Below are 23,869 nucleotides of genomic sequence, written 5' to 3' on the forward strand. Positions count from 1 at the left end.
CCTCGGCAGAGGGCCCCAGGACTCCGCGATGTTGAAGTCAGCTTCGCCCGCGTTGGAAGCTCTTCAAACCACAGCTCCGCGATGTTGAAGCAGCAGGCCCAACACTCCGGAGCTTCAACGGCGATCCCAGGGGAGGGATCGCCTGCTCCGCGGTGAATCCAGCACTGCACCGCAGTTGCTGGAGCTCTGGTCCGGTCCCCGGCAAGAAAGGCCGCTCCAATCCAGGTGGTAGGCCGCGAGAGGGGACCGAGGACGCGACTCAGAGAATAGTCGCATCCTCACCAGGAAGTGACTGGGAAAAGGTTTCCCCTTACCCTACCCCCCCTCCCCCACATAGAAAAGCTAAATAAACTAAAGAAACATACTTTTAAAACTATATAAAAATTAAAAAAGGATATAAAAACAAACAGACTGTAGGCAGAGGCTGCCTTCAATGTGGCGCCCCTAGTGGCCAATTCTTGTCTCTTATCCCACCAAATTAATAGTGACTGCACCTAACACCTTGTGTGAACCATACACATAATATCTAGGGTGAAGAGCAGGAGGAAGCAGGCAGCATCGGGATCTGGATGTGCCAAAGTGGGCATTACCATAGATCAGGATTGACGGATGGAAATGTGCCTTGGGGTTATGGGCCTTTGAAAATAGTTTGTGTTGTTCAGCAGAAAATATTGACAGATCCAAAGTGTTGGAGTAACTCAGCAGGTCATGCAGCATCTCTGGAGAAATTGCTTTCGCTTAGGCAGTTTATAACCCAGCGGTATCATATCTGACGAATCTTATAGAATTTTTTGAGGATGTAACTAGTAGAATGGATAAGAGAGATCCAGTGGATGTGTTATATTTGGACTTTCAGAAGGCTTTCCACAAGGATCAATCCATCAGTTCCTCCACATTGCTCCTCACTGGTACTGATCTCAACACACAACACTGGGCCTCTGTGAGCCCTGAACGTGTATATGGGTTCTACGTCCAGTGATGTACTCTTTTTTGCTGGAGTAGTCTTTTGTAAATTCCACAACTTTATCGTGTGATCTTCTGAGGTAGTTACCAGAACAGGTTCAACCGGGTGAAACGCAAGGTCTCTTATCCCATCAAAATGACTCCGCAACGTGAATTTAGGATTCCAAGTCTTTCTTAATGCATCCTTATTGTTTGCGATATCATAATTTAACGGGTCTGCTTCATTAGCAACTGTAAGGCCGGCCAACTCCCCAAACCCAATGCGTTCTCCAGTGCTTCGTCTGTACCCATGATAAAGGACTTTCCCGATCCTGGTGGAAAGGTCAATCTTCAACTCCTGTCCTGCTGGTTTCATGCTCAGTTAGTCGTGTGCTAGTTGGTCTGGGAGGAGAATTTACTGAAGACTGCAGTGGAGGAAGTTCATCTACATCTCTTGTAGCCAACATGTCTTGTAACTTTGATCTGTTCGGCCTCTCCACTCCCTTTTTCCCCTTTCACTCCTTTTTGTACTGCTCCTTGAGTTTTGTTATTAGTACCTGGTCCACGACCCAGCTCTCTGGTGTGGGACACGCATCTTCCTTGTCTTGAGCTAGTTTTGAACTTTCATCAGCAACTCTCTCAAAATCCCATTCTGTTCCATCACCTGCACTCCTGGACTCTCCTGCTTCTTCCCCATCTTCAGTAGTTCCTAAGAAGTCAAACTCTCTCAGTGCTTCCACAGTGTCCATATCTTCTATTGCATTAGAAGGTGCAACCTTATCAAATGAGGTATCAATAATGGTTTGCTCTTTTCCATCAGACTCATCTTCGTCATCTTCATCGCTAAATACTGCTGCAGTATTTTCAAGAATTTTAAATGTTTCCAGCACATCGGCTGAATCGGTTGGAAGAGGCTTAACTTTCTCTCCGGAATTTCCAATCATGTCCGTCCTTTTCAATAGCGTTTCACCACCATTTATAACAGACTACAAACTCATGTTTTCTGATCATTTATCTGGATCATCACCAGTGAGGCCAAGTAGTGCCCGTGCTCGCCTTGACTTCACATCTATTATGGTATCAGTGTAATTCACCTCCTGCAAGTATTGAAGAAGCAGCTGCCTCCCTTGCTTCCATGTTAATTGATTATTTTGTGAGGTCTGTATGTCATTTTCATTCCCTTCATCAGAATCATAATTTGGAGGCTTCATATCTCCTTGATTCAACTCTGTGCCGTATTTCAATTTATGGTGTTTAGCCTCTTTCTTGCTTAAAAGCATATTCAAGCATTTTAATTCTTCTGACTAAATCCTTCTTCAAGTTCTCCTGGCCTTTTCTCTCTCCTTGCAAGAAAGAAATCTGTGCCAGTAACTCCGCCCTATCCACTTCCCACTGCGTCCTCTCCACCTAGAAGCGGGCCCACTCGTGCTGCAGGAAGTGCAGAATGCCCAGGATGTTGTATTGCGGCCGCTGCGCTTGGCCCTCCACACCCAGCTGCTGCTGCTGCTGCTGCTGTGCCGGCAGGCTCTGGACGCCGAGGCCCAGACCTCCGGCCACGCCGCTCAGCACCGAGTTATTGCCGAGGAACAGCCCGGCTGCTGGGTGTTCATCCATGGCTGGGCCCCAGAACCCTTCGTCCGTCCCCTCCACCTCCACGCTGACGGCTGCTGCCCGGCCGCCGGACCGCACCGGTGATGGCTCCGGCCGCTCCTTCCCCCTCCCGCTTGGCGCGGGCTGGCTGCGTGCATGTGGCCGGCCGTTAGGATTTAAACCGCGTTGCAGTTATATAACCCAGCGGTATCATGTCTGACGAATCTTATAGAATTTTTCGAGGATATAACTAGTAGAGTGGATAAGAGAGAACCAGTGGATGTGTTATATCTGGACTTTAGGAAGGCTTTCGACAAGGTCCCACATAAGAGATTAGTATGCAAACTTAAAGCACACGGTATTGGGGGTTCAGTATTGATGTGGATAGAGAACTGGGTGGCAGACAGGAGCAAAGAGTAGGAGTAAACGAGTCCTTTTCAGAATGGCAGGCAGTGGCTAGTGGGGTACCGCAAGGCTCAGTGCTGGGACCCCAGCTATTTACAATATATATTAATGATTTGGATGAGGGAAGTGAATGCAACTTCTCCAAGTTTGCGGATGACACGAAGCTGGGGGGCAGTGTTAGCTGTGAGGAGGATGCTAGGAGGCTGCAAGGTGACTTGGATAGGTTGGGTGAGTGGGCAAATTCATGGCAGATGCAGTATAATGTGGATAAATGTGAAGTTATCCACTTTGGTGGCAAGAACTGGAAAGTAGACTATTATCTGAATGGCGGCCGATTAGGAAAAGGGGAGATGCAACGAGACCCAGGTGTCATGGTACACCAGTCATTGAAAGTAGGCATGCAGGTGCAGCAGGCAGTGAAGAAAGCGAATGGTATGGTAGCATTCATAGCAAAAGGATTTGAGTATAGGAGCAGGGAGGTTTTATTGCAGTTGTACAGGGCCTTGGTGAGACCACACCTGTAGTAATGTGTACAATTTTGGTCTCTTAATCTGAGGAAAGACATTCTTGCCATAGAGGAAGTTCAGAGAAGGTTCACCAGACTGATTCCTGGGATGGCAGAACTTTCATATGAAGAAAGATTGGATAGACTCGGCTTGTACTCGCTGGAATTTAGAAGATTGAGGGGGGATCTTATAGAAACTTACAAAATTCTTAAGGGATTGGACAGGCCAGATTCATGAAGATTGTTCCCGATGTTGGGGAAGTCCAGAACATGGGATCACAGTTTAAGGATAAGGGGGAAGTCTTTTAGGAGTGAGATGAGAACAATTTTTTCACACAGAGAGTGGTGAATCTGTGGAATTCCCTGCCACTAGAAAGTAGTTAAGGCCAGTTAACTACTGTATTGGCTATATTTAAGAAGGATTTAGATGTGGCCCTTGTGGCTAAAGGGATCAGGGGGTATGGAGAGAAGGCAGGTACAGGATACTGAGTTGGATGATCAGCCGTGATCATATTGAATGGCGGTGCAGGCTCGAATGGGCCTACTCCTGCACCTATTTTCTACAATTCTATGTTTCTAAGGTATGAATGATGATTTATCTAATTTCAAGTAACCCCTACATTCCCTCTCCCTCCCCCCTCCCCCCCCCCCGCCACTCTCAGCCAAGCCATCCTATTTGTACCACTGTTCGCATCCCTGTATCCCCTCGTTATCTCCTCTTCCTCAGCCATCAATGGGCCATTATGGGCTCCTCCGATCCTTGGTCACCTGTTGCTGACCCTGATTTGTTCTGGTCTTTTCCTACCTCAGTTCCCCCTCCCACTACTTTCAGTCTGAAGAAAGGATCTGACCCAAATCGTCACCCATCTTTCTTGTCCAGATATGCTGCCTGAACTGCTGAATTACTCCAGCACTGTGTCTATCCTTTATAAACCAGCATTTACAGTTCCTTCCCACACAGTACTGATGGTAAATCCCATGCCCTGGAGGAGCACACATTACCCATTCATTCTCAAGTGATATGCTGTGCTTGCCATATATCAGATATTACACACAACTAACTGCTGGTTTGGGAGACATGGGCAACTCCCTGAATTGTTGCATCTGTCCAGTGCACCTATAATTGGAAGAAACACATGATATGAAATATTGTGAAAGGTTCAAGTGACTGCACCAATCTGATTGTCCACTGCAGTATATCCTAGGGAGTGACCGGTGCCACATCGCGTTGTTCTGTACCCTGCTTAACCTGGCTGCTACGAGGGCACAATTCATCTTCATGGCTCCACAACAGGAGAAAAAATGATGAAGAGGGAAATGAAAAATAGCAGGACAAGGTCTATGGTCGAGATGATGAAGAAAGCTGATTCCTGATTTCATCTGTGGATTGTGTTATGGATTAGATGAAGAGTAACGTGCTCAAATGTAGCAGGCCCTTATCAGCATTTCAACCACTGATAAATGGCACATCATATTCATACCACATGAGTGACACACAATTATAATCTCCTACAAGAAGGGCTCTAACCATTTCTCATTGACATTCATCATTGTCATATCTGCCACTGCCAATAGTCAGTGGATCACATTGATCCAAAGCTGATCTGAACCTAGAACTTGCTGCTATGGTTGCAAGAGTTTGGTAGAGGGTTGATACAATGTACTGCATCATGTGAATTATCAAAGCCTTTCTACGAGCCTAAGGCAAAACAGTTCATTCAATTGGCACATCCATCAACCATCCTGTATCTGTCGACGATGTGGCTTCTGTATGAAATTTCTACAGCTTGTGAGGGATTCATCAAACGAAGCACATATGGAACAGGTGCCTACATATCACCATTTCTCAATCGGCAATGGGTCAAAATTATGGAAATCTCAACCTAAACGTACAATGGGAGTATCTGGTCATTAGGATGATCATAAACTGTTGAGCAACCTTTCCCATTGATTCCCATGCAGATAAATGAAAACATGGTGCAATCAAAACATTGTATTCCCATCTTAATACAGGATTTAAAGTTGTTCAAGGTTGCTTTGTTACTGTAGGGGAAGTGTCAGGTGGAAGTGCTCCATGAACTTGAACAGCTCAAGACGTTGGCCAAAAATCAAAGAAGAAATGTATACAGTTAGTGGGTCATGCAGCTTGGGTGGATATGGAAAAGTAAAGTCAAGAAAAGTTTCAAGTCAATAACTTATTTAGTCTTTACAGCACTTTCTGGGTTTTTATTTCTTTCTGCAGGCTTCAGCCTACTATACCCCATCTCATCAAGTGTGACAACAGGCTGGGCTGGCTCATTGCCACTGCCAGGTAATATCAAGGTCACTGCTAGAATGTCAATTATGGGGTCACAGATCATTGGATCCTGAGAATGGGTAGCTGGTTTATGAGCCTGTAAGCTGCTGTCATTCACATAAGCCCAGCATCTAGTCTCACTCCAGTTGTTTGCCTGTGGACAGATTACTAGATCAGTTTTACTTCTTTAAAGCTTCTTTGAACAAAAGTTATGATGGAATCAGTCTGAGTTTTCATGATGGTGCTCTGATATTGCAGAGCAGGCCTGAAATACTGGGTTATGTGGTGGTGCAAGGCAGCTGAGAGCCTGGTAATCACTTATAGCTGGGTTTGCAACTATTGAAAGGAGATCCGTCAGACTTTCGACTCTAGAGATACAGCGTGGAAACAGTCCCTTTGTCCCACCGAGTCCGTGCTGACCAGCGATCACCCTCTATACTAGCACTATTCTACACATTAGTGACAATTTACAATTTACAGAACCCAATTAACGTAAAAATCTGTAGGGTGGGCGGAAACTAGTGCACCCAGAGAAAGCGCACATGGTTGCAGGGAGAACATACAAATTCCGTACAGACAGCACCCGTAGTCTGGATCAAACCCAGGTCTCTGGTGCTATAAGATCGCAACTCGACTGCTGCACCCCTGTGCCGCTCTTCTGTGCTGAGAAGGACAGGATCAAGATTCTGCACTATAACAGCACTGTCCTTGACATTCATCCAACATATCCAGCGGGCCTCACATTGCCACAAGATCTTGATACCCATGCCCATTTTCTCTATTGTCAACCAGAGCCAGCTAGGGTAAGTTGCTGCTGACAGCTATAGTGAATTTGTGTTAATGCAAATGCAGCACTTAGTGGGATGAAATGTACGGTGCACTCACAGACACGCTGTCCAGTGGGTAGCACTGGTGTGGTCTCTTTGTCCATTGTCATTCCAACATACACTTTCCTGCATTGTTTAACTTCTGGCCCATTACCGTCATGTATCATAAATGGAAACATTAGTCCAAATTCATATGAATGCTGACAACTCTTGCACAAATTACTGTACTCAATCGTTACTTTCAAAGGTCACTGGTATAAAACCCAGTATAAGTTAGATCTATAATAAGTCAAATGTTTGCAGAAATATAATAATGTTGTCATCAATGAAACAAAATAGTGTGTTTTGCTTATCATTATGTTAAGTGATACAATGTTATTAATAGTTTCGACATGATCCACGTCATTGTCAGTTGGCAGTTGAATCTTGAGTTACGGCAGCGGACAGCGCTTGGTGCTGAAATAGGGGGGAATCACCTCGGAAAACCCACGATCCGGGCTGCATGTTCAAGCTCTTGCTGTCAAGCTAAAAGCGAAGAATTGAGCAGATCAACAATAAATCTGCTATTGGAAAAACAAACAAACAAACAAAAAAAACACGTAAAGGTGAAAATGATATAGGAAGTATTTTGTTTCACGGATGCAACCATACACTAAGATTTTATTATATAGATTTTAAGACCTTCGGCAGCGTTTCGATTCATCGGGTGGTCTGTGTTCAGCTCAATGTAACGGAATAACGGGACTGAAAAAAAGTATCTTTAGCCTATGTGATTCCCTTAGAACTGATTACTTATAACACGTGCTACTAGATAGTGATGGGGACCGCCTTTCTATGCACCCTCGGAGAACGGTTATGTCTTAAAAGCGCTACAGACAGTCGGAGGCAGAGTATCATGCATAATCTTGAGTAATGGTTCGAAGAGCCAAATGACCTCTCCATGCTTCGGCCCCTAATATCTTAGGAGGAACTCGGTCGACAATCTTGAAACCTGGAGTAACAATCCTGTGAATGACACACTCCATCCCAAATAACAAGCAAGTAAAGAATCAAATTTATAATTGTAAAAATCCTCAGGGAAATTAATATAATGAATTATAAAATCTAATGGACAATTCAGTGTAATGCTGTGCACATTCTCGGGAGCAATTTGCATAATGAGGTATCAATTCAACGCCAAAGAAGGCTGTGGAGGCCAGGTCGGTGGATATTTTTAAGGCAGTGATAGAAAGATTCTTGATTACTACGGCTGTCAGGGATTATGGGGAGAAGCAGGAAATGGCGTTAAGAGTGAGAGATAGATCAACCATGATTGAATGGCGGAGTAGACTTGATGGGCAGAATGGCATAATTCTGCTCTTATAACTTATGAACTTATGCACTTACCTTCTACCCTAAAATTTTAAAAAAACATCAATGGAGAAAAAATGACCAACTTCAAATACTTTTGGTGATTTGTCCAGACATTTGTCTGAACTGTTAACCACATTAGCTGCGTGGAAAATGGAAGTTATAATAATTATTTCAGACCGTTTGTGATGCAGAAAGCATTAATTTAAGGTTATAATTCTCTCAATGATTCAATGATTTCCTGATGCCCAAACTGATGCCATGCTAGTGTTCAGCATATTATACCAGCAAGAAGTGAAACATGTATAGTTTTGGTCAGCACACTCCTTGCTTGACCCATTCTACAGAATGACATGAAGATATGTTAGGATTAACTATGACTTACTACTCAGGAGAGGGAATATACAAGAATAATGGATCAGCACTATCGGTTGCAGCTTCACAGAAGGAATGATTGGAAAATTGCAAATATAAGGGAACACTAAAGACTGGGACCCCTGGTTCTGGAGAGGTCAACAGGAATACACAGCATTCCTGTCGTTACCCTGTTAGACCCCTTAAGAATGTTGCACATTTCAAGTAGATCATTTGCCATAATTTATTATCGCAGGAATCACGCTCCACCTCGAGAATCAATGCGATATGAGAAGGAGCTAATATATTGTGTTGTAGTTTTATTATGGGGAGTGGTGAGGGGTTATAATTGTTTATTAAATGTGATGCAATGCTTAGTCTGGTGGGAGAGCTGGTTACAGATACTGTATATAATTGTATGTAAGGTTAGTTATATTATAGACTTACAATTATATAATGGATCGCGCTGTCAGGGGCAAATACAATAAAGCATTGACGAGGCTTTTAGATAGTCAAATGGATATGTAGGGAATGGACGGATATGGATCACGTGCAAGGAGAGGATATTAGTTTAACCTGGCATCATGCTGATCACAGAAATTGTAGGTCGAAGGGCTTATGATCTATGTGTTACCTGTGTGCAAAGTTTGAGTTATTCGGAGAGGGTAGATAGGCTGGACCCCCCCTCCCCGGAGTATAGGAGGCTGAGAGGAGACCGTGTAGTGGTTTACAATATCACGAGGAGCATAGGTAAGGTGAATATCCTCAGTCTATTCTCCAGTGTAGGGTAGTATAAAACTAGAGAGCATCAGATTAAGGTGACAGCGACAGATTTAAAAGGAACTGATGGGCAAATCTTTCACACAGAGGATTGTACAAACGAGTTGCCAGAGCAAGTGGAGAGATGGTCAATTGTAACATTTAAATACACTTGGACAGGTACATGAATAGGAAATATTTGGAGAGATATGGACCAGACACAGGCAAGTGGGACTAGGTGGTTAGGCAATGCGGTCGGCAAGGACGTGTTTTGCCGAGGACATATGTGTGTGCTATATAGTTCTACAAGGTGAAGGGATTATAGTTACGTTATAAAGATGGTAGTGGTGGGGGGATGGGATATAGTTATAATACTTTTAGTGAATTTGTAGTTATATTCTGAAATTGTGCAAATGATTGAATTTGGATTATTGGAAGAGGACTTAAAATTACGTTTAGGGTTTCAACTACGTTGTCCTGCGCGGTAAATGGGAATATTTTAAAAATACTTTTAAATTACTTCGTGTGCGCAATGCTTGGACAAAATGCTGACGCTAAGACAGCGATCTGAATCTTAACGCGGTTTCTTATCCGTAGATCCCAGCCAATTCGTTGAACATTGTTGTGTTTTCTGTTAGTGTTTGCTCGGAGTTTCCGCGCGTGTTGGGACTTGAGATGAAACTCTATGGTTTCCAGTGTCTTATTTTTTAATAAACATTCAGAATATTCCACGTCAGGGCATTGGGGGGGAATTCTACGTATTCAATGCCAATTAAAATTTGAATTGTAATAGACAATAGATAATAGAAAATAGACAATAGATGGAGGAGTAGGCATTCGGCCCTTCGAGCCAGCACCGCCATTCAATGTGATCATGGCTGATCATCCCCAATCAGTAGCCCGTATCCCCATATCCCCTGGCTCTGCTATCTTTAAGAGTCCTATCTAACTCTCTCTTGAATCATTAGTTGAATTATTGGTTTATTCGCTGATGTTACCAGTATGTCCGGCAAGTTTATGAGAGAAATCAAGCATTTTTGGATACATTTAAAATGTATATAATTTATGCAGCTATTTTCCAATGAATGGGCCGGATGACGTAGAGAGGAAAGAGACGCGCCAAAAAACTTTGCAACTATCTTTGTTTCTCTCTGAACTAAATTAGTGTGTTTTCTTTCTTCTTGGTTTTGTCGGCAATTAAGGACATGGTATTTCAGTATTTAGTAATACACTTGTTACCTAGTGAACCTGTGCAGCGAGTCTTTGAATGCTTGAGAGCGACGAAGAACGGACTGGAGGCCTGATCTTCACTTACACGTACGTGCCTACTATATATTCATTATATAACAATCAAAACTTAATAAAGCGCTTATGGGTCTGTTTATGCCTCAAAGTCAGCACAATTAGCGGTGAATAAAAAACATATTTTGCAGGGTCGGAATTAAGGGAAGGCTGATACAAAATGAGTATCTCCAAAATTCACAATGTTTTTGATTTTACCTTTCACTATTTTCTAGGGCATGTCCCCAAAGTTGAAAGCTGATATCCCGCATATGTAAATGAATCGCGGAGCAAGAAGCAATTCCAAACACTTCACTTTTGTACCAACCCGATTTAAACCATTTGGATCAGATTCTGAAAATTCTCAAAATAACGACCTGTTCCTACATTCTCAACATGCAATTCTGCCGTGGTTTATATTTAGTTGTCACTTCCCGCCACAATTATACCAGGTAGCTGTGTGCAGCGTCGGAAATATATTCTGTGCACATGCGGCGATTTAGTAACCCGCATGCATACATAAGGGTTTTTTTTTCTTTCGATTACGCAGTTGAATTTTTCTTCGTTTTTATGAATTAATTTCATATTAACCCAAGGTGGGAGAAGATGTCGGTGAACTCAAATATATCGTAGTCATTATTCTGCAGGTCTCAAAATCATGTGTTTTTGAGAGTTTCGCCTCACAGCCTAATTAATGCTCAAAACTTCTTTACAATCCCCAAATCTTCAACCACTCAAATCCTCAATTATTACATAATCAGGCCAAAGCGATGAGAAGGTTTTATGAAGGTTGTAAATAGCTGGGCCGGTGTAGCAGGCTGTCAAAGTGTTGGGAGCGGGGCGATGGCCAGTCAGGAGAGAGTTAGTTGTACCTTATTAACTGGGATCGGTGAGTTTATTGTCGTGATGTCAAACTTGCACAAAGCCACAGACGGGCAATGAAAGGGACATTCACGTGTCCTCGGCAGCCTCTCCATTGAGGTAAACAGAATAGGTGCACGCATCCCACGATGCAACAGCTAACTATTTAACCCATAACTGCATCGAAGCGCCAGACAACTCAACGGGCGCATCACCCCGTCCGAAGCCAGACAGGTGTAGCTGGAATGGACGACTGCCTCTTCGACTTCGGTCAGGACAATGCTGGGGATCTATCTTTTTGGAGTCAGGTTGACTCGAGCTATCAGAGCCAGTGGGACGGCCTAAATTTCGACTGTTTGGCCGCCAGCCCCCAACTTTCTCCATGGTCTTCCTTCGCCGGCCAGCCTGCTGTTCCTGATTCTGCCCTGACCGACCTGGATCTGAAGACCTTGCAGCTGGAGGCTGGTGCTGGAAGGGACAGCTCCTGTCTAGAGGAGCCAGGGGATTCCAGTCGAAGGCAAAGGAGGCTGCTCTCCACGCAGCCTTACAAGGTACAGCGCTACGCGGCCAACATCAGGGAACGCAAGAGAATGCTCAGCATCAACTCAGCCTTCGACGAACTCAGATGCTACGTTCCCACCTTTCCGTACGAGAAGCGCCTGTCCAAAATCGACACTCTGCGGCTCGCTATCGCCTACATAGCTCTTCTTCGAGAGATACTGCTCTCTGGTTGTGACCCCAAGGCCTATGTGGAGCAGTGCGTGAGAAACGGATACCAGAACAAAACCGATGCTACGTGGAACACCAGTGGTGAGCCGAATCTTTCCATAAAGGGTTTATTGAAGAACTAGCTTGACTAAAATATGCAATCCATACTAGCAACTTTATTAAAATGTCAAGAAATGACAAAAACAGGAAAAGGGAGATCTTACAGGTAGAGGAACAGGTGAGCTACACCTGTACCCCATAGTTTTCCTCTGTTTATCATGAACAAACCAAGGAAAATAAACTGTTTAAGTAATTGTTATTTTTATTTAATTGAAGTCGGTGGAACTGGACTTTGCCACCAACGCAATGTGTTCTGCTGTTTCCCACTATTAATATACGTTGCATAAAATGTGAATAATCATAGGATCGCATAATGAGATAGATTTATATTTCGTGCACGTGTAGTCCTTTTGTAAAAGCAATCTAATCAGTCACAATTCTATTCTTTCCACGAAGCCCTACATGTATAACTGTAACCGCCTTCTAAAAGTTACTGTTGAATTCATTTCCACCAAGGTAGGCAGTACTTTTCACTATTACTTTCAGAGTCATCTAGATATATCTGCCTCATTGGGAATCCACCCCATCTTCCTCCACCCCTCTTCCGGAGACACGAACCAGCTGTCCTATCCTCTTGCTTGCCACGTTGCCTAAAATAATGTTGCCACAACTGTTTATTTCCCACATAATAAGGCCATTGTCGAGTTTTGGGTTGGAGAGGCTCGTCGCATAAAGTTTACCGAAATAAAAGCTGCCTGATGTCCATTTGGGGGGACATCTACCATGCCGGCATTCATTTTGGAGTCTGGCATGGTAGATGGTTTGACGATGGTCATACTGTGATACATCTTATACTGCTTTGAATCTGAGCAAAGTTAGCGCCCGACCTGATCCTGCAATATGGGATACGGAGCATAACAACCAAAGACGGAGTTAACTGGCGCGGCTTTATTCTTGTAGAACTCTGGCGTGAATGTTCATCCCACAGCGTGTAGACACAGTTGGAAATCGCAGGCGCGCTGCCCTGAATATCCCGTCCTCGAGATTAATGGCTTGAAAAATAAAGTGGAGGGCGCGGCTGCAGTATGTACTCATGGAGAGAGGCAAAGCATCATTAAAATACATTTTATTGTGCCAAGGCCACGGCGCACTCCGGCCGGGCAATGGTTAGCACTGCACAAGTAGCAAGAGTCGTCAACTCTCACAGCACAGACCATCCATTTTCAATTGTTAACAATTGTAAGACCGTAGTCAGGGTTACAGTTTTTACAGATACGAACTTCACACAGCTGCCAAAAGACCAAGAGACCCCTTTCTCCCCTTGATACAACTCGGTCCGATTATTCAACTCCCAAATTACTGCACTGACAGCGAGAAGTAAGTTTAACACACCCTCTCCGTTAATTCAAGCATTGGGGTTGAGGTCGCCACGGCAAAGTGGACAATGTTGGCCCCATCCCATCCAGCCTGGGAAAACAGGCTGCCTTATTAACAAAATAGCATTATTTTATTTGACGCATACTTGTTAACAGTTCAATATAAACTTAATGGCAACATGTAGGATGCCAGACAACACAATACAGATTTCTGTGTTGCCGTTCTTCTGTGGCTTTTTTATATCCCAGCTGCCTGAACCTTTACTCCTGAAGCGCTGAAGTCTATCAAAGGGTTTCACTGACAGCAATTGTGCCCCGGGCTTTAGTTAACCAATTTGATTGTTACTTCGGATAAATATAATGAATTTATCAGTATATTGTTCTTTTCAAATGAGGGATTAATTACCTTGCTTGTAAAATAAACGCGAATTGAAATGTAATTAGAGCAATCTATCTGTCGTTCGTGTTTTTGTTCCTTTCCAGATCTGACAGCTCGTCTTTCTTGGATAAAGTGGGATTAGCGCTTGTTTGTCATTTGCTTCTGGCCCGGCGGCCTGCAGTTACATCGGGCCCGGGGGCCAGCTGCAGCTTCCCAGCGCTGCCGGATACAAAGTGCTGCAGGAACTCTGGATTCCAGCATCAGCGCGGCGTGGTCCGACTGCAGGGAGTGTAGTCGCCGGCATCTCCTCGGGACTCGGCGCTTGGTCTCAACTAACTACGCTTTAACTGACAGCTATTTATTTAAGGTTTACTTTCATTTGTACCGTTGGCAGTTAATTCATATTTAACCCAAGGGTGTGAATGCACAAGTAATATTTTTTTAGGGATCCCCAAATTATTGGACGGTTTCAGTGTCCATAAGACTTGCAAAGCATGGCAATTGACGCTGATAAGGAAAGAATGCTCCATGGGCGACACTTCAGCACCTGACCCCCATTATACTAAGCTAAATAAAGGTACTTTTCCAGTACTTTATTTTCATCGTAAGTAGCTGTATCTTACTCGCTTATTATTTGTTATCCAATTCTTGCTTCAGATGATTGTTGTTTTTTGCCGATAGCATATTCTCGGCTTCAGAAGCTTATCCAAAGGCCTGGTGATTGCTGGTCAGATGCTCCAGTCCAGAGGTAGAGGTTCATATTGCAACCAAGAAATTAAATCTGGGAGTAAGCGGTTGGTCTCAGTAGGGGTGACAGTAGGTAGTTGTTGTACCTCCACACTTCATTCACCTAGATCCTGTTGAGAAGGGAAATTGCCTTTCTTATAAATTTACCTTTCATGTGACACCAAGCCATTAACACTGGGCTTGACTCTCCACCAAACTGCTGCACAAAGTGCGCGCGCCGCTACTGTAGCCAGAATATGACCAAGTGTGATTCACGATAGCTGGAGAATATTGACAATGCCAGCGATGCCCATTACCCAGTGTATCAATAAAAAATAACTGATTCGATTCTTAGTTATTTTTGTGAATAGATCCTTGAAAGATGTTTAAAATAAAGTCAAGAAATGCCGAGTCCAACCCGACTTTTCATCCGATCAGAGGTTCACCGTTCTTCAACTTTCCTTCAATTTGATTCAGAATGTTTTTTATAATCAGGGATCAGTCGTTTTACAGAAATACTTTGCTGCAACTGAGTAGCCCTGTGAAACTAATGGCGGGGGAAGTATTGTTTTCCCTTGAAATTATTAAAATGTAATGGACAGTTAAGTCACCAGGAAGAACATAATATTTAAATTAAATTGTTGGACGAATGTTGGCTCAGTTTGTGTCGAAACTTATCCGATAAATTAATTGTATTTAAAATATGCGTTGTGTGTAATCACGATTAGTCAGTTGTAAATTCTCCGGTACCCCCGAGCATTCCGGTCCCTTCATCGTAGTTGCGACGCGAAGAGGGTCGATGCCCCTGAATCGCGAAGAAAAGTACATGCACTTTCTAAGATGCTTCGTGTTCAAGATACGTAATGGCGAAAATACTGATCGTGGAGTGAAAAACAAATGTCCTCCCCTCGCTCCCTACACATACATTAATGCAACGTCACTCCACAGTTAACATTTTGCTTTATGCCGAGGATCAAGATTAAGCGGAGTATTTCGGGCCATAGCTCATAAAATCCTTCTCGGCCTCAGAAAAACAAACGTATCAATCAATTAACCTTTTTTCTCATAATGCAATGCGAGATCTAAACAAAAACAGGAAAAGATGCGAATACTCAACAGTGGGAAGAGATCTCGGGAGACCTTTGCACTGCCTTTAATAGGATTTTATCGGATTTTATCTTGAACTAAATGCTGTATCCGTTATCCTTTATCTGTGCACCGTGGACGGCTTGATTGTAATCGTGTACGGCATAGTGTTTTCTTTGCAAACATGATAATAATAAAGTAAACTATACAAAATATTTACTCTGTGTCACTTCCCACAGATGCGACCGGACCTGCTGAGTATTTCCAGTATTTTCGGTTTTTACATGTATCTGCAGTTTTATTGGGGTAATTTTTCATTTACAGAGCACGTCCCTTCATTGGTCTCAGTCCACTGATCCAGAAAAACAGCACACTGCTACTCACTCGATTTAATCATAATCATAATCATAATCATAATAGTAATTTATTAGACAAATATGTTTTGCAACATAGGAGGAATTTAATTTGTCATACAATGGCAACAAGACACCCAAATATTTTTTGAACATGAACATCCACCACAGCGACTCCCCCACATTCCTCACCTTGATGGAAGGCAAAACAAGTTCAATCTTCTTCCCTTCTTTGTTCTCCCGCGGTCGGGGCACTCGGACCTTCCGTTGTCGGGTCGATCTTGGCTCACACAGCCGGCGGCCGAGCCCTCCGCATCGGGGCGATTAAGCTCCCGCATCGGGGGGTCTCAGCTCCCCCGCGCCGGGCGATCGGACCCAGGGTCGGGGCTGGTCGAACCTCGTGTGGCTTGGAGCTTCCCGACATCAGGCTCTATCCGAGACTGCGAGCTCCTCGATGTTGACATCGAGGCCGCGGTTGGAGCGTCGATCCCAGGCAAGGGATCGCAGGCTCCGATGGTAAGTCCACGGCCCCTCTGCGGGGCTCAGAGTCAGTCTCGAGCAAGGCCACCAGTTCCACGATGTTAGGCCGCAGAGCGACCGGAGATACGATCCCGAATAAAATCATATCTCCGGCAAGGTAAGAGATTGAAAAAAGATTTCCCCGACCCACTCCGCCACCCTCCACATAAAACAAACCTGAGAACATCAACACGTACTTTTAAAACACACCAAAATAACAAAAAAGATGAAAAGACGGACAGACGGTTGGCGAGGCTGCCATTGCTGACGGCGGCACCCGGTATTTGACACCCAGTAATTTACACATGCCTTATGTAGCAAGCCAGATATTATCACCTTTGCGGTTCTGTTTTTCGTTAACTCGTACCACATCTAGGCATGTTCATTTAGCAGAGCCGCCTTCTTTTTCCCCGCTGGTAATTTGTTCCCACATTGACCATGACAATTGAATGTTTCTCCTCAGTCTTCTCAGACTGCAAGTTGCATTCCAGCCCGAAGGATTTTTTTTTTAACCCCGGCACCAGACAGGCAACAAACGCTTGGCTGCTGGAAACTCTATCAACCTCACTAATACCATCTCATATTACCATGACTGTGGCTGTGGAGACCAAGTGAATTGATATTTTAAGGCGGAGATTGAAATATTCTTGATTGGTACGGTGTCAAGGGTTATGGAGAGAAGGCAGGGGAATGGGGTTGAGAGGAAATGACAGATCAGCCATGATTGAATGGCGGAGTAGACTTGATGGGCCAAATGGGCCTAATTCTGCTCCTATAACTTATGAACTTATTACATTTTCTCCTCCCCAATTTGAAAGGTCGCTTGCCCTGGTCAGTGGTCAGTTTGTTTAATCACGTTGTAGATTCTGCGCTAATCCATTCAGGCGCTGATCCACAGACTGAACGCTTCTGATACAACATAACTTGGGTTACCACTGATCATTTGAAGTCATGCTCACCCACATTTCCTGTCTGCCCCAATTCGACAGTTGTTAATCTATGTAGCTACCTCCTAGAACAGATATCTAACTCGCCCACTCTCGATTGCATCTCAGTGTCTGAATCTCGGAGTCCAGTCGATTAACCCTGAGCAAAGGTTCCTCAGGTTGCGGACACGCACTGCAAATGTAATCACCTTGGATCCCATCTGCTGCAACACATCATGTGCCCCACCATGCGTGTCTTAAAATACATATTCATTTTTTAAATTCTATCATCATCGACGTGACCTCACTCAAGTCCCTTGTTTAATCATTGGAGACTACGCTGAATGGATGTCGTGTTAAAAACATGCTGTGCTTTTAGCTGGACCACAGATTCACTTTCGGAGGTGCCAGTTCAAACCAGTCATCTAACGTTAATAATTTTTAATTATTATTATTAGTTTATCTAGTCATAATTAGATATTAATTAATTTCTAATTATTATATGGTTATTTGTTTATTTGTTTGCACATCGCTACAATTTACAACTGTAAGTTTAAGAAAATGTAACTGCAGATCTAGCTTAAATACAAAGTAAAATGTGAATAAAATCACCCCTTTAAAACACCATCTGCAATGACACGGAGAATGGCCACAAAGGGCAAAGCAAATAACGAACCCAAGCAAATAACCTGCTTCCCGGCCCATAATAAATAAAATCTACAATTAATTTCTGTTTCTGTTCTGATATTTCATATTACCTTCTCTTTTTTCTTGCCACAGTTGTGTATGTCCGAATGCTTGATGGTGCCAATTTGCATGTCAATGTCGGTATGTTTGCTTTCGTACGATTGTAAGTGGATCCCCGTGTGTTTAGGTATAGTTTGATATCCCTCAAATACCTAGGTGGTTGATAAAAAAAACGTTTTTGTTCATAATTGTAAATTAGTAAATCTGTTCATCAAAATATTATTATTTGTGACTGTAAATTTGCCCCTTGGATATGGCTGCTTATGAAATATGTTTACATCCGGTTGCACATCTTTGTGTGCATTTGTGCCCAAAAAGACGTATCACGATCGCAAGAGACTGCCGATGCCGGAACCACGTGCTAAAAAACAGTGCTGAAGGACTGAGTTATAAGTAAGTAAGTAAATAAGTTTATTGGCCAAGTATTCACATACAAGGAATTTGCCTTGGTGCTCCGCCCACAAGTAACAACATGACATACAGTGACAGTTACGAATGACTCCGAAAACACCAAACAATAATAATAATAATAACACATTAATGATAAAACACCATTGATCAAGCTGGTGAACCAACAAAATACCAGATCAAAGAGAGGCTACAGATTTTTGGTTGCTGAGTAGAGCAACTACTCGTGGATAAAAACAGTTTTTAATGTCTGTCTATGGCAGCTTTGACAGTCCGGACTCGCCTTGCAGAGTACACATAGGGTTCTTACGCCAAAGTGTCCTTGTACATCACTGTACTTGCATCTATATATGTATATGATTTAGCAAATATTTCTGTGCATGTGTGTGTGCGTGTGTATGAATGTCGGCGTCTATGAAAGTCTGCGGTTAACATCGCCGGGGATTGTTGGGCACGTGGTCTCCACATGACTGCTTCTAATCACTACACAGCGTAGCAAAAACGCTTTAATATAGAGCAGATGGAACAGTACATTTTCCGCAGTAAATTAGTTAACATTTCAATTTTACTAATAGAAAAAAAAGATTTGTGAAATAGGATTTATTTGTTCTCCCCTAAAACTCTAATACTTGCTAGTCTATAATGGATAAACGCATTTCCTGAAACTGACAGGAGCGATTTTCAGCGGCAGGGTTGAACGGAAGTGTTCAATCGTCCGAGTTGTGAATTAAATATGATACCTTATGTTACATTGGCGATCACTTAGAAATATAAATAAACCACCAATAACTGGAGAGACGCTCAGCTTTCAACCTTCCTTGGTATACATGTAATTTGTACTGACATTCATTTCCTGCATTTGGTTTTGAATTATTTTAATACATTTTCAAAATGAACACGCTTCCGCATTAAAGGAATCTTCTATATATTTTAATTGGCGCTGCGCATGCAGGAGAGCGTACCTACATCTCACAGAACTGGTTAATGTTGGTCTCTGTGGTGTAATGAAGCTGGAGAATGAGAGAGGTGGAGACTTATTTTTCTGACTGCGTTGAATCATCTGTTCTTGGTTTCTCTTCCAAAGAATAGACTTGTTTTTTTGGATAGGGTTGGGTTAAATGCTTACGTCCAGAAATTGGAGCAGGATGCACACGATTTCATGCAAGAATCGCACTTGAAACCAATTTCCCAACATCGGACGGTGTCGATGTTTACCTGCTTGTTTGACCCCGGCACTACATGGATGGGTGGCGTTTGCCCGGACTGCCACGCGTTTCTAATCATATTACGGGTGATGTACTACACCTTTGCTGCCATAGGTTTGGGGGGAGCCTGTAAGCTTGATTAAAATAAAAGCAGACACAGGAGTTGGGGGGGGGGGGGGGGGGGGGGGGGGGGGGGGGGGGGGGAAATGAGAAAGCAATGAAAGGGTAAGACACATTGATGTTCTGCCCAAACTTCATGGCCCCAGGAACAAGACTGTGGAGAATTAATCCATGTGCTCCCTGCTAAAATGCAAAAACAAAATTCGAAAATATTGGTCAGGCAGCATTTGTAGAAAGAGAAACAGGGTAAACGTCTCGGTTTCGGGACCCTTCACCCGCACTGAAGGGAAAGGGAAACTACTGAAGGCGAACCAGGAAAAGAGGAGTGAAATGTAAAACTGCAGGGTACGATATGGGTAGAAGGGGATGGGGGACGTATGAAGGGGGGCCACATTGAAATTTACTGAATAGTAAAAAGCCTGGATAGAGTGGATGGGAGAGGATGTTTCCATTTAGGACATAAAAAGACGTATATTGACGAGAGGAATATATGAAGGGGAGCACAGACTTTCCTGGGATTTACTGAATAGTAAAAGACCTTGGTTTATACTCTCTAGAATTTAGGATAGAGAGGGGATGAAACTTACAAAATTCTTAAGGGGTTGGACAGGCTAGATGCAGGAAGATTGTTCCCGATGTTAGGGAAGTCCAGGAGAAGGGGTCACAGCTTAAGGACCAGAGAGCACAGCCTCTGAATAAAAATACGTATATTGACGAGGAATTTCTTTAGTCAGGTGGCGAATCTGTGGAATTCGTTGCCACAGATGGCAATGGGTGCCATGTCAATTGCCATGTCAATTATATTTTTAAGGCGGAGATTTATAGTATTGATTAGTTAGGGTGTCAGGGTTATAGGCCCAGACAGGAGAATGGGGTTAGGAGGGAGAGATAGATCAGCCACGACTGAATGACGTAGATTCGATGGGCCGAATGTCCTAATTCTGCTCCAATAACTTATGAATTTATAGCTAGCAACCCAACCGTGTGAACACCGAATTCTCCAGTTCCAAAATAATACACCCCTATCCCTTCTCTTGCCCCAGTGCTGCCACTATCCCCCACCTCTCTCTGTGATTCTTTTCCCTCAACCGTACACAAATCTCCCATTCCCAACTCTCCCATTTCCCTTTTATCCCCCCCCTCACCTCGCCTTCCATGCACATCCTTTCCATCGCATTTACCCTTCACCCCTTTCAGTATTTGACACCCTTTCTTTTTCACCTCTAGTCTTTGTCACTTATTCCACCCATCTGCCAATCAATCCCCCTCACCTGTATCCACCTATTAATGGCCAGGATTGCCCCACCTCACTCCTTCCTTTCCGGTTTTCTTCCACCCCCCCTCCCCACCACCTCCCCACTGCAGTCAATCTGAAGAAACGCCCGATCTTTCCGTCTATCCATTCCCTCCATTGATGCTGCATGACCCACTGAGTTCCCCCCAGCGCTTTTGTATTTCGTTGCCGATGTTTTATGTCCAATATCGTAAATGCTTCGGCCGATCCAAATGGCATTGGGTCTGATCGCATCACATGATTAATGCACAAAAGAAAGGCGATCTCCAACTTGTGTCGAAGTCAAACTGGTCACCATTGATTGAAAATGTCACCTCCACAAGAGAGTTATGGTAACACCTTGCACACCCCAGCATTAGCTTCCCTCAATGTCTTCATTCCTTTCCTCCCCCTCTTGCTTTATGATGCGCGGGCTCCAAGGAGCTCGCTTACTGGTAGATACCGTCAGTAAAACAAGATGCAACACAGTAAACAGAAGAGATGGGGTATGGCCCCATTTACAGCGGAGGAAACCGCGAGTAATTGAACAATCTTCATCAACAATTTTTTTTTTAACGCGCTAAAATGAATAAGGGCCCTTATACTTATTGCAATACACGGGTTAGAACGCACGGGTTAGAATGACTGGACATCTCATTACTCTGGTATATGCCAGTGCAAAGAAGACTCTTTGATGGTCATCCATCCCATCGCCTTGGATCTTCATGCCTTCCACTCGCAGGCCGGTGTATGGATTATCTGTACAACTCACTTCTCCCATATTAACTTCAATACCCAATATAGGATGGCAACCTTCGAGTTGCATTTCGACAGACACTTGAACGGGCAGGAAATTTGCGAGGAGCTAAGCGATTAATCCAGCCGAAAAGACGAAGCTTTATCCAAGTGTAAATTTGGGCCTGAAGTGTTAAGCGAGCGACAGTGACGTTTGGACACGCAGTCAATTCACTGTTGGCCCGAAGCCTACACTTTACCGTCGATTAGTGCCGTGAAAATCTGTAATATTTGTTTGGCCAATCAGTCAGGTCCCCGTAATGCAGTAATTGGCGATATATTATGTACGGTAAACTTGGCAGCGTACTAAGCCTGCAATCGGTTTGAAGAAAGGTCCCGACTCGAAACGTCACCTATCCATGTTCTACAGAGATGCTGTCTCAATGGCACTTAGTGTGTTTTTTTTGTAATCATTGTAATTATATATTACGCAATCACTCGTCCAACAACGGGGCCGGGCCGGATCAGATGTCACGTAGTTTTACTTTAACCTGAAGCTGGAACATTACCGGTTTACAGGTGTTGTGGAGGCACTGATCGTCAGATGTCGATGTTGCGAATTGTAAAGATAATTTTGGATGAACCAGGATGTATATCGATTAACAGTGGATACTAGAGTAACAACAATATGTAATCCAAACGCAAAATAGTGCCGATTCTGGAAATCTCGAACAAAAGTTCTGATGTAAGTTCATCAACCTGCAACGTTTCCCTCTCTATAAATGACAGTCTACTGTGCACTTCCAGCATTTTCTGGGTATACGTTTGTCCGAATGGTTCTGCGTGGGAGTCCAGTCATTTAACTTGTTGTCCCTAAGTACTGAACACATTTTAAATAGAGTTTGAATTTTAAAAGCCCTACTTCCCCGCGACTAATCTGTTTTTTAATTTGTAACAAACTAAAATTTAAACTTTAGTCGGACTGCAAACCGAATTTGGTAATCTCAAAACCCTGTGTTCATTTAGTGTTCTTTCCAGTGAATAAGGCACCGGTGAAAACACATCAATAGCAGATAAAGAACATGTTGTTGTAAAGGTTAAAATGTAACACTGGTTAAATGATCATAACTATTTTTATAAGATACATCAATGGCGGTACTTTATTGACGATTAATATTGTAGGATTTTTCTCTGTTCTACGATGTTACTCAACCCTAGAGTTAATCAAACCCACATCCTAGAATTATTATATCCTTTACAATTATATCCCCGAAGCAAAGTGGTTACCCTGTAATATTAAAACGCTAACCTGTTCACAATGGCATGATACATTTTCACAAGCGTCTCAGCTCCCAGGTGATGTTAAATCTCAATTCAGGTCCATATTACACTGCGTTTACCGACATACCTATAATGGGGAAGATAAAGTCTTTCAAACTGCTTGTCTAATCGGGTGCGCGATCTCTCTCCTCCCCAACCCAATACATCCCGTCATCACTCATGGCAAACTTCACCGCCGAAGTTTGATTTTGACATAAACATTTCGTCATTTCATTATCTTTTAAAGAGTCAAAGGCTCATAACAAGCGACATTTTAAGTCTTTTACAGACAACTGTTAAATCTTCCTCTTGGTAATGCGACAGTTTAAGTATACACCTTTCTGTTGGCATTAAATGCATCTAAAGACATATACGGAATTACATCGTACATTTGCGATATGAATATTGGAACTACATGATCAAAGTTTACCAGTAAGAAATTCAGATCGGCCACATAGGTGCACACATTTACCACATTTACTCAACCCCGAAACATAATCTATTCCTAATAGATTGTAACACGAGATAACTGTTTTTAATTGCATTATCCTTTTTCAGACCATAAACCCAACGAAAACTTGTTGTCGTTTGAAGGTGGTGTAATTCCACCTATTGTTCAATTTCCCACCTTTGTCAATGTTCCCTCCAGGACTCGTCAAATGATGCGATAATAACCGAAAATGCTTATGGAAAGTTCCGCTTTACACTTGTTACTGCCACAAATTAGTTAAGGGTCATTCAGAACCAAAATGCATCAT

At 43.2% G+C, this 23,869-nt stretch overlaps 1 protein-coding gene and 1 pseudogene across 1 annotated transcript; one reads left to right on the top strand and one right to left on the bottom strand.

The window, feature by feature from the left end:
* Window positions 1-417: 417 nt before the first annotated feature.
* Window positions 418-2,556, bottom strand: LOC129698532 (striatin-like; annotated as a pseudogene).
* A 7,893-nt stretch (window positions 2,557-10,449) lies between these two features.
* Window positions 10,450-13,220, top strand: LOC129698533 (fer3-like protein). Its single transcript, XM_055637614.1, has one exon. It carries the CDS (start codon window positions 11,416-11,418, stop codon window positions 12,019-12,021), a length of 606 nt encoding a protein of 201 aa, XP_055493589.1. The 5' UTR covers window positions 10,450-11,415; the 3' UTR covers window positions 12,022-13,220.
* Window positions 13,221-23,869: the final 10,649 nt, after the last annotated feature.

The sequence above is a fragment of the Leucoraja erinacea genome, chromosome 7, assembly GCF_028641065.1.
Source record: "Leucoraja erinacea ecotype New England chromosome 7, Leri_hhj_1, whole genome shotgun sequence".
NCBI classification, from domain to species: Eukaryota; Metazoa; Chordata; class Chondrichthyes; order Rajiformes; family Rajidae; genus Leucoraja; species Leucoraja erinaceus.

Excerpts from the sequence above, each read along its gene's own strand:
- LOC129698533 (XM_055637614.1), top strand. The coding sequence starts at position 11,416 with ATGGACGACTGCCTCTTCGACTTCGGTCAGGACAATGCTGGGGATCTA.